This window comes from Astatotilapia calliptera, chromosome 16, assembly GCF_900246225.1.
Source record: "Astatotilapia calliptera chromosome 16, fAstCal1.2, whole genome shotgun sequence".
Classification (NCBI taxonomy): Eukaryota; Metazoa; Chordata; class Actinopteri; order Cichliformes; family Cichlidae; genus Astatotilapia; species Astatotilapia calliptera.
Window position 1 is genome coordinate 33,043,276 of NC_039317.1, and position 14,075 is coordinate 33,057,350.

The 14,075-nt window shown below is 42.3% G+C and overlaps 1 protein-coding gene across 3 annotated transcripts in view; it reads left to right on the forward strand.

The window, feature by feature from the left end:
• The first annotated feature begins 3,061 nt into the window (after nt 1–3,061).
• Nucleotides 3,062–14,075, forward strand: part of epb41l5 (erythrocyte membrane protein band 4.1 like 5) — a 37,112-nt gene continuing 26,098 nt past the window's right edge. The window contains exons 1-2 of one of the 3 annotated variants that reach the window (XM_026144395.1): nt 3,062–3,314; nt 4,521–4,732. In XM_026144395.1, coding sequence (XP_026000180.1) covers nt 4,553–4,732 — 180 coding nt within the window. In that variant the 5' untranslated portion in view covers nt 3,062–3,314; nt 4,521–4,552. The remainder of the gene's footprint in view (nt 3,315–4,520; nt 4,733–14,075) is intronic. The other 2 variants (XM_026144396.1, XM_026144397.1) reach the window with 2 other exon arrangements.

The following is a 14,075-nucleotide window of genomic DNA, read 5'->3' on the forward strand; positions in this document are numbered from 1 at the left end:
GTTACCTCTCCCTCTCTGTTCCTCAGCCATCTCTAACATGTACTTTGGCAGCTGTCTGCTCTCAGCCTGCTTGCCTGTAAACTGGAATGAAAGGTTGAGCCGTGAAGCCGCAGACCTGCTCGAACCTGATCTCAAGTTTCTGGAAAAAACAAGACAAAAGAAACAAAATAAGAAATAGAAAGGGAGCCTTCCTGAAGTGTGGTTTAAAAAAGGAACTGGTTGAATCTTCGCCTGTGAAACAATTCACTTTGTGCTCATGCCTCCTTTTCAAACAGCTGAATCATCCTTGGCCACATGTAGAGGTGGGATTAAGAAGAGCCTGGAAACTGCTTTCCTCTTCACTCTTTTCTTTCTTCCCTCCTCCTCCTTAATCTCTCCCGTGTTGCATCCCTCTCCCAAAATTGGCCTAACACACTTCAGTCATTTCTGCAGAGCCCACGCAACATCCACAGTTCTCTCCTCATTGTTTTCCCCAGCTGCCTCTCTTTTTGGATCATTATACATGGATCCCACTCTCTGCACGGCCTGGAGGCGAGTGACACATCCGTGCAGAATACCGTGGGTACAGTATCAAACAGCCTGTTTTCCACAGAAGGACAAACTGAGGCTAGTCATGGGAGGGCCGGCGATTTTTTTTAACTTTTGCTTTTATTGACAAACGCGCCGCAGGCCCACATCTGTGAGTGTGCACTCTGGAAGAAGTGAAGCTTTTGTTTTTGGCAGCAGAATTAAAAGTGCCACCAAAAAAAAAATACAAAAAACTCGTCATGAGACGAGAAAACGTGCGGTGAGAGGTCGATGACGGAGGATTCGAGCCGTCTGTGTTCGACGTGTTTTTGTTGACACGTAATCGGTACTGTCTGTGTATCCAAGGTTACTGAGCTGAAGTAGTGTGGAGGGGCGCGGGGAGGGCTCGGGGTGTATTTTTGTAAAGATAACGAAGAAGAGACAGCACTTTGTAGAAGGCTGATTGGCGGGTAGTCCTACTGAGAGAGAAAGATGAGGCATAAAGCATTGTTCAGATGTTCTTCTTTTTAATTTATCTTTTTTAAATTTTGTTTGAAAATAAGACACCTGTAGGGATCAAGAATAAAAAAGAACTAACTACACAGTGCCACTTGCTAATTTTGTGTAAATAGTACTAGAACATGTAAATATAATGTTGTATATGAAAAAAAAACTTTAAAATAAAAGGGAAAATCATTTGTGAGCAGAAAGATTTTGTTTCTATTTTTATTTTTTTCTCTCCTTTGGATGATTCAAATGTGACACAAATGGTGTGTATTTCAACAATGCCCTTTCCAACTTTTTTTTTCTTTCTCATTTTATTTGAAAGGTAATCTATAACAGCGAGTGTTATATATAATGAACCACAACGTCATGAGAAATGTTTTACCGTATTATACCCTTGGTTAACTTCTACCTGTGTCATAAAATCCTTTGTCCTCAGTTGCTTGTTCCTCTCTGGTATCTTGGTTTTTACAGTGCTTTGGACATGTCTATAAGCTTGATTATGAACAATTAAAGCTTGTCTGTCAAAGCATGGAGACGTGGCTTCGGATCACCTTGCTTTTCCACACTGTAAAAGTGAGGTTGGGCAACGTTAGAGCGACTGGAGGCTGAAGATCTCGACTAGAATTATTTGGTGCCGTTTTAAGCGTAGAGTGAAGCCATCAGTCACACAAGGGAGACACAGTGCTGATGCTGTTAGTTGTAGCTGGAGAAAATGATGTTGGACCCCAAATGCACACAGTGTTAATATAGATAGACTTTCTGGGGTATAGCACCTGCCTCCATCTCCTCCTATCCCAGCATCCTCCTCTGTCACACCAACCCTCTGCATGTCCTCTTTCACTACATCCACAAATCTTCTCTGAGGTCTTTCTCTCTTCCTCCTGCCTGGCAGCTCCATCTTCATCATCCTTTGTCCAACATATCCACTGTCCCTCCTCTGCACGTGCCCTGACCATCTGTACTCATTTCTTATCCAACAGAAGGTCTTAGCATCTTCATCTTTGCCTCCTCGCCTGCATCACTGCCGATCTCGCTGCTTTCTCTTTCACTCTCGCTGCCACCAATCCACTTCTGTCACTCACAGTTTTCTGGGGTATAAAAATCTGTTTGGGTTCCAGATGCAAACATGTGGTCAGTGTGCTGCATTAGGATGCAGTGCAGCAGTGCATGTGCACAATTTCAAAGGCACACATGGTGCATATGCACTTAGTTTAGTGATATTCACCCATTTTTAACGTGCAGGGGAATCGGATTTGAGTGGCAAAGCTGTAAAACTTTGAACATTAATGTGCAAAAATCTGAAGACAGCTGAATCTTTTCAGATCTTAATCACAATAATATAGAAATGAATCAGGATAAGGCATTGTTTTAGCATTTTAAAGGCCTTTTGACAGAAGTCTGCCTGTGTACCTGGCCACAAAACCTCAAAGATGGGCTAAATTTAAAGGCACAGCTGTATTCATATGTGCAGGAAACAAAACTCTAATTTCAAATGAAACAGCATCAGTTTCTCAGAGGAGATGTTTGCTTTCCAAGTGCCTCTTTAGGTCTAGGGGCCAAGAAAGCTAAACCTATTTACTTCCAGAGTAATTTCTCGTGATAGTTTTCTTTTTCTTAAAAAGGTCATTTCCCGTTTTTCCACAGCGTTCATTACTTTCTGTCTAGATATAGTAATAATGTTTGGGCACACCAATTCCCTTAAATGAACCAGCAGTTCCTACAGCAACCAGTAGGGGGTGATGCTGTTAAACAGTGGCCATACTTTATAATTCGAGTTCAGAAAAATTAAATGAGTGGTTAAATCCTTAAGCGCTGCAGCTTTCCAAAAGCATGCAAGCTGTTGCGAGTTACACGTTTACACATATTTGATTTTACGTGTACCAGCTCAGCAGCCCCTTTCTCTTCTCTCATAAATAAATGAAGTAGAAACTGAAATAAAGTAAATATAAATTGCAAAGAAAATGACCGCTTAATGACTTTTTTTGTTTGTTCGTTCGTTCGTTCCAAGTGAGTAGAAAAGTTTAAAAAAAGAAAAGGTGTGTCGCTTTAAAAATGCTAATCGAGTCCCTTTCTTCGGGATTTGTCGTGACGTCACTTCCTGAGGAGCGCTTGCCTCCTACTTTTTGTTGGGACCTGGGAGAGAAAATTATCCCGCAGAGGCATCGAGGCGGAATAAAACAAGGAAAAGGAAGATTAGAAAACCAGAAGTCACAAAGTGCGGAAATGTCCGAGGCTTCTGTTTAGCCGACTGCGATGCAGGCGGGCGTCCTTTCACCGTGAATTCCCGCGAGGAGGTTTTTGTAAGTAGCCCATCATTCAGACGTCCTCGGATCCACAAGTGTCTGCTGGAGCAAGTGTACGTCGGCTCTGGGCGCTAAACGCGGCGTTCGTTTTGCTGTGCGGGGCGCGCCTGCCCGGTCGGAGTCGTACTTCTTAAGCGCGTTGGTGGCTAACGGTTAGCCCGCGCGGTATAACGAACGCACACCTGTTGCTTTTGCTTACACCAGGTACTTGGGGCCTTAACTGGGTAAGGTTACCGATAAAGCTAGGGCTAATTTGATTAATGTTGATCCAATGGATTTTTTAAATTATTTTAGGTCTGTTTCGGACTCTTTTTTTTTTTTTTAGGAACTTTGGTTTACCGGGTGACCTGAAGTCACAGGAAAAAATAAAATATATTAAAAATACGCACACTTAAGGTCGATTACCGTTAGCAGCTGTTTCAGACTAAGTTAAAACGTAAACTCTAACTTTGTTTTGTCGTGTTTAACGTTACTTTGCCTTCTTGATGTCAAATAACATCGCACATATTTATTTTCTAGATTTATTGTTATATTTAAAAAAAGCCTTATCGATGAAATCCTCCCATCAGTCTTTATAATCTATTTGGGGATTCTGTTAGATGGAAAGAAAATCATCTGTTTGACACCAGGTACACGGTTACCTGCCGTCAGTAATTACAGCCCCACCTTATCAGTTCTGTTTTCTTGACTAAATGAGCAGCATAACTTCATACAAAGTGACATAAGCTGTATTTGAATATCAGATTTTTGACAGCTTAGCATAAAATGTGTCACCTGTGCAGCTGTACACCCTAACCAGAGGACACACCTGTTCAGTCACAGCTAAAAACCACTCAGGAGGCATCCTAGTCAGATGTCTGAAACACCTCAGCTGACTCCTTTCAGGTTGGAAGAGCAGTCATTCTACTTTGAGCTCCTCCCAACCCTGAAGTGACAGAGTTCCTCACCCGATCTCTACGGGAGAGCCCAAGCACCGTTCAGAGGAAGCTCATTTCCACTGATTCTACCTGCCATCTCATTCTTTCAACAGCTACTGGAAGTTGTGGCCATAGGGTGAGGTGTACGAACGTAGGTTGAGAGTGGGCACGCCACCGTGGTTAGGCTGACGGTCATGGCTCGACTACAGACCAACTGCACACAAAACTAATACATTTTTACCTTAATTATTAAAAAAAAAAAAATCTATACACTCTTTGATTTCAGGTGCGTACAGGTGCCCTTCCTCTCCCCCCGTCATGTTAAGTTTCCTGCGCAGGACGCTGGGGCGACGCTCCATCCGGAAACATGCAGAGAAAGCCCGGCTACGAGAAGCCCAGCGGGCCACAACGCACATCCCTGCAGCTGGGGATGCAACGTCTATCATCACCTGCCGTGTGTCTCTGCTGGATGGGACAGATGTCAGTGTTGATTTACCGGTAAGGAGTTTTTAAAGATACTTCCCATTGTGCCAGGAAAAGTCTGTCAGCTCCACATCGCACTCTCTTTTATAATTATGATCCTCATTAGAGCCTTTACGTCTTAGAGAATTTCGCTCGCTCTGCGCTCAGTCTTCTGTGAAACTATCAGAAACTGGTGGATGTTAAGTTTTGGGAACATATGCAGGCCTTCTCTGGGCTCCAGACCGGCTCCCAGTTTGTGGACTAGTTCAGGTACAGAGTCCTGATTTGTTCATGCAGGTTCCTGTTATTTCTGACCTTTATGATCAATAAAAATATGGTTTAAAAAAAACAAAAAAAATTATGCACCAATGCAAATCCTTACAAAGTAATTAACAACTTAACTGTTTAGATACAGGAAAACTTGCTGCTCTGCTACATGTGCTGCATACAGTGCTGAGTATATTATAAAACAGACTGAGAGCTATTCTGCTGGACAAACTATAATATAACACCATTTCTAAATTACCAAAAGTATATTTTTCTGCATTATTCTTCAGGGATGAGGAAAACTGGCAGCTTACAAGAGAAAATAGACAAATTTCCTGGGGGAAAAGAGCAAATTTACCAAAAAAAGAACTCTGAAAATAAGTGGTCCTATTATTATTAATTTTTTTAATTAAGTCAAGTAATATTTAATTTTTGATATTGAGTCGTATAGAAATTCATAAAACTTTGATCTTCTCGGATTATTGACTCATAAGAAATATTAGAAACAATGTTATAAAACCAACCAACTTTTACAGATGTGACAGAACAAAATAAAACTGTCCTGAACTAACAACACTGGTCACTATGTTGTTGTACACTGTTGAAGATAAGTGTGCGTCTGTGATAGGACAGATATTTAGGTTGATATCAGCGCTCTAAAAATGTACTTAGCAAGGCTGAATAGCACGTTACAAAAATAAAGAATGACCCATTAACCAGCGCGCATGTGAGAGAGTCTTGTTTTTGGACGCGTCCTGATCCTTGCTCATCCTTGAAATCGACACCTTGTTAATAATAGCATCTGAGTGAATCATTCTTTGTGACTAATTGCCTTCAGATGGGCTCTTGACATAAACGGTGTTCTTATGTGGTTATGAGCTGGAAAGTGAAAGCAGTGTACCAGTGACCACAGTGTGCCTGTGTCAGTGGAGCAGTCCTGTTAATCCTATGAAGCGCGTGCTCTCGTGCTCCTGATCACCTGTAATTCCATGATCCTCTCTGGAGAACACGCTCGGTCACATGACATGCTGGTCACCACTCCAGAACTCACTCCTCCCCTTTTTTCTCTTTATTCGTTTCACTTTATTGCCTCACAGACGAGCGCCTTGCTGCACAGTGATAGTGATTGCACTTCTAGGACAGTTTCCCCCTCGTGTGATTACCGTAATTGTCGGGCTATAAGCCGCTACTTTTTGCACAAGCTTTGAACCCTGCGGCTTTTAGTCAGGTGCGGCTTTTCTATGGATTGTCCATGATTTTTGTGATATCGTAAGACGATTTGTTTTGTTTGTTCCGCTGTTGTACGGCACTACGTTGCCTGGCGGAAGGATCGGGGTTCAAGAGTGGTATGTTAGTCACATGTCCGTCCGCCAGGCAACGTAGTGCCGTACGAAGTAGCGCGAAAAACAAACTTCAAAGTAGCGCTACGCATTCAGCGGGAGGCGTGGATGATGAGCGGAGATAAACTTGCAAAAAGCAAGTTATGCCCAACTCCACCACTGGATTCTGACAGCGTGGAAAAGTGCGAAAACATCCACGATCACCAACGGATTTTGAAGGGCTGGACTGCTGCATGATGGAGAGGAGGACACCGCCACGGCCCTTCTGAGGGTGTTCGACTCCGACACTGACAACGAGGATTTCTTTGGTTTTGAAAGTGACAACGAAGGAAAGAAGCTGAGAGTGGATGACGAAGCCATCCTGAGCCTGTTCGTATCCGACACTGGAGAAGAGGACTTTGGTGGTTTTAGTGCGCAGGAAGAAGAGAAAGATGGTGAATGACTGACTTTTCTTCTTGTTAAAGCCGTGTCACTGCACCTGAGCCTAAAAGGTAGTCCGAATCTATTTTTCTGGTGTGCTGTAGGTTACTGTTATGTACTACATGTGCAAATATGTACCCATAACTTGTTTTTCAAAATATTAATAAAAGGGGTGTGTCTCCAAACAGCCATCTCTTTCCTGACAATTCCCTTTGTGCATATTCTCTTACATATGATAAGTCAACATTGAAACACCTGCGGCTTTTAGTCAGGTGCGGCTAATGTATGTACAAAACAGGATTTTCCCCTGATTTTAGCTTGTGCGGCTAATATTCAGGTGCGCTTTGTAGTCCGGGAAATACGGTATTATTTTCCTGTCACTTCATGTTCTTCCTCCCGTGAGCCAAAACTCCAGTGAAGCCAGAAGCTTATCTTGAAAGCTGTCTTGTATAAATTCCAAGGAAAATGTGCTCGGGAGAAATCCTCCTCACTGTTACTGCCTGATTTCGCTCTCCCCGTTGTAGATGTTGTGGCTCAAACTGCCTGCTGCCAGCAGCAGTGCAGACCTCATTACAGGAATTTCTCATTTGCGAGCAGGAATGTGTTTTACTCAGCATATCTCACAGGTGATGTCACACATCTGAGCCCGTCCTCAGCCTGACCTGCCAAATCCTTAACGTGTAATCCCTCCTACCAGCTCAGTATTGTGCACATGAAGAGAGAGTGCCATTGTTTTCTTACTCGGTCCCTTAGAGGAATGTTATCTGCTTGGACGCGCTCTCTTGGCCTCTTGTTTCTGCTGGGGAATTGATGATTGCAGGAATGTTACTACTCCAGCCTGTGCTTGCATTCATACATCTAGAAACTCAGACGTTTGGTGTGTGTGGAAAGCTTCTACAAATGCATTCCAGCAGGACCTTTTTCTTTATGTTGGGACTCTTTGTTTTTCCCCTCCCCAAGATATGCTTGTATGTAGCTTCTGCAAACACTCCCACCTTATCTTGGCGCACTCTCAATGATTGGGCAGCAGCAGACACACACTTGTTAACAGCCTTACTCAGTACTCTCCTCACTCGTTTAACTTCAGTTTGCAGTTACGATAATGTCCCCAGTTAGCTGAAATAGTTGTTTTTCAAAACAAGCAGCTCAATCTTAGTCTTGTTTGACTGTCAAACTTTTCTCCAGAAGGCGTTTGACTCGTGCTGTGTTCTTCTTGAACATCCTAATCCCTTTCCTGTCATCTGAGGGTGATTGTTTGGGTCTTCCTCCAGACTTTGTGGTCACACATCCAAATAAACTTGTACTTAAGTGCAGTTGTTTGAACTGATGATCGTGGAATCTGCAGTTGTGCAGAAATGGCTTCAAGGGATCTTCCCAATGTGTAAATGCACAATTCTCATCCTTAGATTTTAGGCTACGTTCACTCTGCAGGTCTTGATGCTCAATTCAGATTTTTTTATTTTTTTGTCTGCTTGTTCACACTACAAATAAAATGCGACAGCAAACGCGCTCTAGTGTGAACGCTCAAAGCGGCGCATGCGCAAAAGAAGACGTCACACACAACGCGCTCTGTTTAGACCCAGAACAACAGTTTGACTGATGCACCTTAATATAAAGACTTGTTTCGGACTTTACGTTTCCCAATTTTGCTTTAAGTTATAAAGTTATTTTGTTATTTACATTTGGCCTAATAATGACCCTTGTTGCTGTTTTAGAGGAGCGCTGCTTCAAAGGATAGCTGCAGATTATACAGTACAAAGAAAATGTTCACGTTTCTCTAGAGCTGGGCGATATGAGATTTTTTCATATCACGATATGTTTTTTTCATTTCAGGCGATAACGATATCTATCACGATATCAGCCAAATAACTATATTTGTAAGATTTAAATGTGCCGTTGCTCACAAGTAAAATGTGAAATAATCAGTAGCTTGTTTTTATTTAAATATTTATTTCCCATAATAAGTTCAACAGGGTAGATGTACTTAAGGAACATGAGACTTTTTCAGATAAATAAAGGCAAATATTGCAAACTACACAAAAGGCAGCCGCTAAAGCGTTTAAGTTTCAAAATAGAACAAACAAAACAGACTAAATTGTCAATTCCACTTAGAAACAAAATATTAATTCTAAAAATAAATCTTAGTTTGTTTTACAGAAGAACAGACAAAACTGACTAACTTTTGTCAATATCAAATAAACTGAGAACTAAAAGGAAATTCTCAGTCTCTCCTTGTTGTATAGCTGAGCTTTTCAAACAGTTTTAACAGTTACTTTAGTCTGACAAAAGCCGAATGACGAATTAGCGCTTCCAGTCAGAGACTGAGGCTACGTCCACACGTACACGGGTGTTTTTGAAAACGGAGATTTTCCGTTTTCGTTTTAAAAAATAATCCCGTCCACACATAAAGGCAGAAATGAAGGAAAACACTGCTATGAACATGCCAAAGCAGCAGGTGGCGCTAGATTCCTAACCGTGCAGAAATGTTGGCCAATCAGAAGTCTAGAAGCCTCGGTGGGAAAAAGTAAACAAAGCTGCGGCATAGAAGCAGAACCGAGTCGTATGTGTGGAGGGACAGTAACTGTGTGTATATGTAAGCATTTAAACACTGCAGAGAGTAGAATTAACAGTATTGTAGAAATTCATTTCACCGAAACAATAACGTGGCGCACAGTGTGACGCATGCACCAGTTTATTGTATTTCCAGACTTGCTTTCAGCACAATTTACAGTGCACGCTACTCTGTTTTTTGTCAGACTTGAAATAGCCGAAATACCTTCACACTACGGAACTTCTATGGCTCTTCCGTTCGACAATCTCTCCGGCGTTGGAACCATCATCTGTTTTCTCTTCGGTCACGCTCGGTTGATTTTTCTAATCGGCACACTCATTTCCTCCATTACCCGCTGGCTGCTTCCCAAACAAACACATGTGCGGCTTGGCACTTGTGCCGTACGTTACAAGTCACGCGACGTGACGCTGCGGCTGTGATTGGTTCAGCTCTGCGCTACTGAATTTGGATTGGCTGATTTTTTATTTATTTATTTTTTTTTAAGAGGACAAGAGCGGCGAGGTCTATCGCGATAGCTTAATTTCTCTATCGAGTAAAAGTTATATCGCGATACATATCGTTATCGTTCTATCGCCCAGCTCTACGTTTCTCCAACGTCGTCTTCTCAACAGTTTCACTGGATGGACAGGAAGCGTTCACGATGCCTTCTCCGGCGCTGATAGTTGGCGTCTGTCTTGTGTCAGTGACGTAAAAGACGGATTTAATGCGACCTGACCATCAAACAGCAGCCGCTTTATAAAACATCAGATATGTATCGGATTCAGGACCACATACGAAAGTGGCCCAGATCGGATTTGAAAATACCGGATTTATGCCGTTCAAACTGTCATAGCATGATCGGATATGGGTCAGAAAAGTTGGATTTGAAGCGCTTTCGCCTGCAGTGTGAACGTAGCCTTAGAGTTCCTTAGACTTTCCTGTTGTTCGGGAAGGTCCAAGGTCAATCTAATGACCACACTCATCGGATTGGTCAGTCCAGTAAGTGCTGTCAAACAAATCCTCTTCATTATGTTGACAAAGAGAAGTTGCCAGTTGTCGTCAGTCACAATATTAACTTCTCATCAACTTAAAAACACTGTAGAAAGTTCAGCACTGCTTATTAATATACATTATTGTGGAATACAGAAAAATAAAAATCTTTGTGTTTTGTTTATTTAAGATGTATGCTGTACAATAATTTCACCCAGAGAATGAACAGTTAAAAGAAATGATTGTAGCCTCTGTAAACGTCTGGTCACAGCTGTAGTGGATGACTCTGGCAGCTTTGCTAGCAATCCAGCTTAGCCTTCTGTGGTACTCGTGACACAGATCTGCTGATGATTAATTTTCAGAGTCAATTTTTTTTTTAATCATCAATTTTTATCATTGAAGTTGGAACATTTGTTTACAAAGCAAGCACAGACGCAGGCTATCAGTGTGTTAGTCCCACTGATAGCCTGCTTCATATCTCATCCTGCTTTAATTAGATGTCATAGACGTCTCCCCTCTGTGCTCTGTCAGTGGTCCTGCCCTTCACTACTTTAAAGCCTGCCTAGTGTAGAGCAGTACCTGTTGACAGACGCTGAGGTGCTGCTGAAACTGGGGGTCTTTCTGATAACCTCATAATAAGCTGTGTCTCACCGGTGGGTTTGTCACTACAAAGTTATGCAGTTTTTCTAAGTGTAGTCATCAGAAAGATTAGTAAAGATTTGGAATAACAGGGATTTTCCAATTAATCAGTTTGAGACACAGTCTGTGTTACCTTCTGTGACTGAACTCGAGTCCTGTGATTTTTGATCATTTGGATCACACAAATATCCGCTACGTTGGAGCTCATTACTCCCCAATAAAATTAAAAATAATTTCATTACAGTGCTGGTAATTTTATTTTGACTCTGACTAAAGCCTCGTTGGGGGATGCCCAATGTACTGTGTATGAAAAACTGAATAATAATGAAAGTTACTAAGAATACAAAAGTGTATTTTAAGGGGTTACGGAAGCACAATTAAAACGTTGTGATGTTCAGAGAGGACCTTTTTGTATTTGCCAGAAGCTGTGTGTGTGTGTGTGTGTGTGTGTGTGTGTGTGTGTGTGTGTGTGTGTGTGTGTGTGTGAATGCAGAGTTTATTTATCAGTTTTAATTTGACGAGATCAAGATGAAAGAGAATTTTCCCGCCTTGCAGCAGAGCCCTACTGGGAAGTGTTGGCACAATGTTTAGTTAAAAGAACTTAAAGAAAACTTGTTTCCTGTCGCTTTGGGAAGCCTTGATGGTTTGGAGAGGCTGTTGTTTTCCTTTGTTGTTCTATGCTGTTTGAACTGTTTCTCCTACGCTGCCAGCAGCACAGGGAGCTGGACTTTCATTATATTTCATACCAACAGTGTGAGTGCACAGAGTGAAGCAGAGCGAGGTTTAGGAGCAAACGCTTCAGCTTTCAGCCTCCAGATGTCTGCGTTTCAGACACTGTTAATAATACGCATGTTACACAGTTCAAGATTCGTTTCTGGAGTTTTATGGTTCAGTAAAACTTAAGTTCTGAAATGAATCGAGATCTGAAATTGGGAATTTAGCACCAGGAGGTGTTGTGTAAGCGCTAAAAATTAACCATGTTGTTGGTGTTGTAACTTTAATGGTTAACTTAAGAAGTGGCTGAATCACAGACAGTTTTTCACTTTGGAGTTTTTACTCTCAAAGAGGAGAACTTTACACTCATAAGCACACGTGCTCAGAAAGTGTTGGCCGTCTTTGGATCTACCATCATCACATTCTCAATGATGAAGTCTAACAAACCCAGATACACAAACTCTCCCAGTGACCGCACTGAACCTGACTTTCATGCACTTAAAGCCCAAAACAGACCAGATTTCTCTCACTGAGTGAGAACTAAAAGGGAAGTAGCTGAAGTAAGTAACAAGAAGCAAGACAGCAATAGCACTTTGTATTAAAAAAGCCTTTGAAATTTTACAAAGCATGCACGTGCACACAACAGTCCCAGTTTGTCATGTGGACTCTTGGGGAAAATGAACTGCCCGCCCTGCTGCAGAGGCCTCATTAACAGAACCTGCAGCTGCCCTTTTAACCACTCGGTCAGCTTTCAGGTTTGTGTGACAGGAGTGTTGGTTAGCTGTTGTTGCTCTCTGCATTTATACTGTGCCGGCCATCGAAGCAGCAGCTCCGCTGCCTCCTGGCCCTCTCTTCGTCCCGGTCTGCCTTTGCAGACTTCTCACAGTGAAGGCTCTATGGTAGAGTCTAAAGCTGACCAATTTTGCTATAATTGAGCAGCCCTACTTCACAGCTGAGGATAATAATGACAGAAGACCTTTGGACAAAGAGCGGGCTGGATTGTAAACGGCTTCATCACTCATAATCGTATGATTTTTACGATGCTTGTAAATGAACGTTTATATTAGAAAACTAGCAAAAAATCCCTTCTTTGCATCTCTAATTTTAATCTGCTCTGTATTTCACTCACAGCTGTTTGTAAGAGGCTCTCTGTGCTCCTGCTGTCAAGTGTCTGTGCGTCACACATTCATTTGCATTGTATAAAACAGTGATTTTTTTTTTTTTTAACATTTTGAGCTTAAGGTGTAACAAAGGGAAACCAAAAATAAAGCTAAACCTGTATTCATATTAGTCCCTTCTTCTCCTCTCTGCTAGCGTATGCCCTCCATGCATCACCTTAACGTGGCTTTAGGTTCAGACCCAGTCCTCCTTTGAAGTTCTCTACATCTCTCTCATGGTGGTGTTTCAGTGTCGGTCTAGTTTGCTTGGTGACATATTCGCATCCCAAGTCAGACTTAAGCTAAAGCAGACTAACATTTCTACCACCTGAGCAGTGTGGATTGGCTCAGTGGACAGAGGTGCCCTTCGACTCACAGTAAAAAAAAAAAAAAAAATCTCAGATCACTATAGTGTGTTTTAACACATCAACTGGGAACCAGTGGTATAAACATCTGGCACCAGGTGTCAGCTTAGACATACAGTAACTTAGGAAATGCTGTGTGTCCCTTCTCAATGCTTCCTGGTTTCCTTTATTCTTGTGAGACGTCCGAGTGGCTGGAAATACACCCTGAATAGGATCCACACCTCACAGGTTTACCATCTCTGGTTCTTATATGTAAGACCACCCCAGGCCAAAGGATCCTTCCCTTTTGGACATTTATTCCCTTCTGTTTTGTTTACACCACTGCCACCAGTTACCCCACCCTATCACCTACACTGACCTTCTTTTGTGTGTAGCACCAGAGAAAAGGTCAAGCCCATGGATGCTTTTTGAATGGAGTATTTAAGAGTAGACTAAATTTACATGCATGCAAACGCTCGAATCGTGTTTTTCTTTCTAAAATAACCCCGTAACCCTTCTACTCATCTTAGATATTGTTTCCTTTTTATGGACACATCGCTCCCCCGGCTGCTTGGTTGGACTCGTACTGCAGTAGTTGATATTGGTTAAAGACTTTTGTTGTCATTAAACAATCCGAGCGTCTCAGAGGGAGAACTGTGTGCTCACAGGGAGGCAGAAAGACTGCAAAGACTCTAACAATGCTACACACACACACACACACACACACACACACAATGAGTCCTTTGTGCTCCCTCTCCCAGGGTACTGTAGGGGTGCGGTATGCCTCGTCAGCTATGCCAGCTAGCATGGGGCCAGCCCCCTGTGCTGCCCAGGAGCTCTCTTGGGATCTGTGTGTGTGTGTGTGTGTGTGTGAGAGAGAGAGATCGAGGCAATCCTGCTTAAGCTTTTTACTTAGTTCTTAAACACTTCACCCATTTCTGGAAATAACATTTTGCA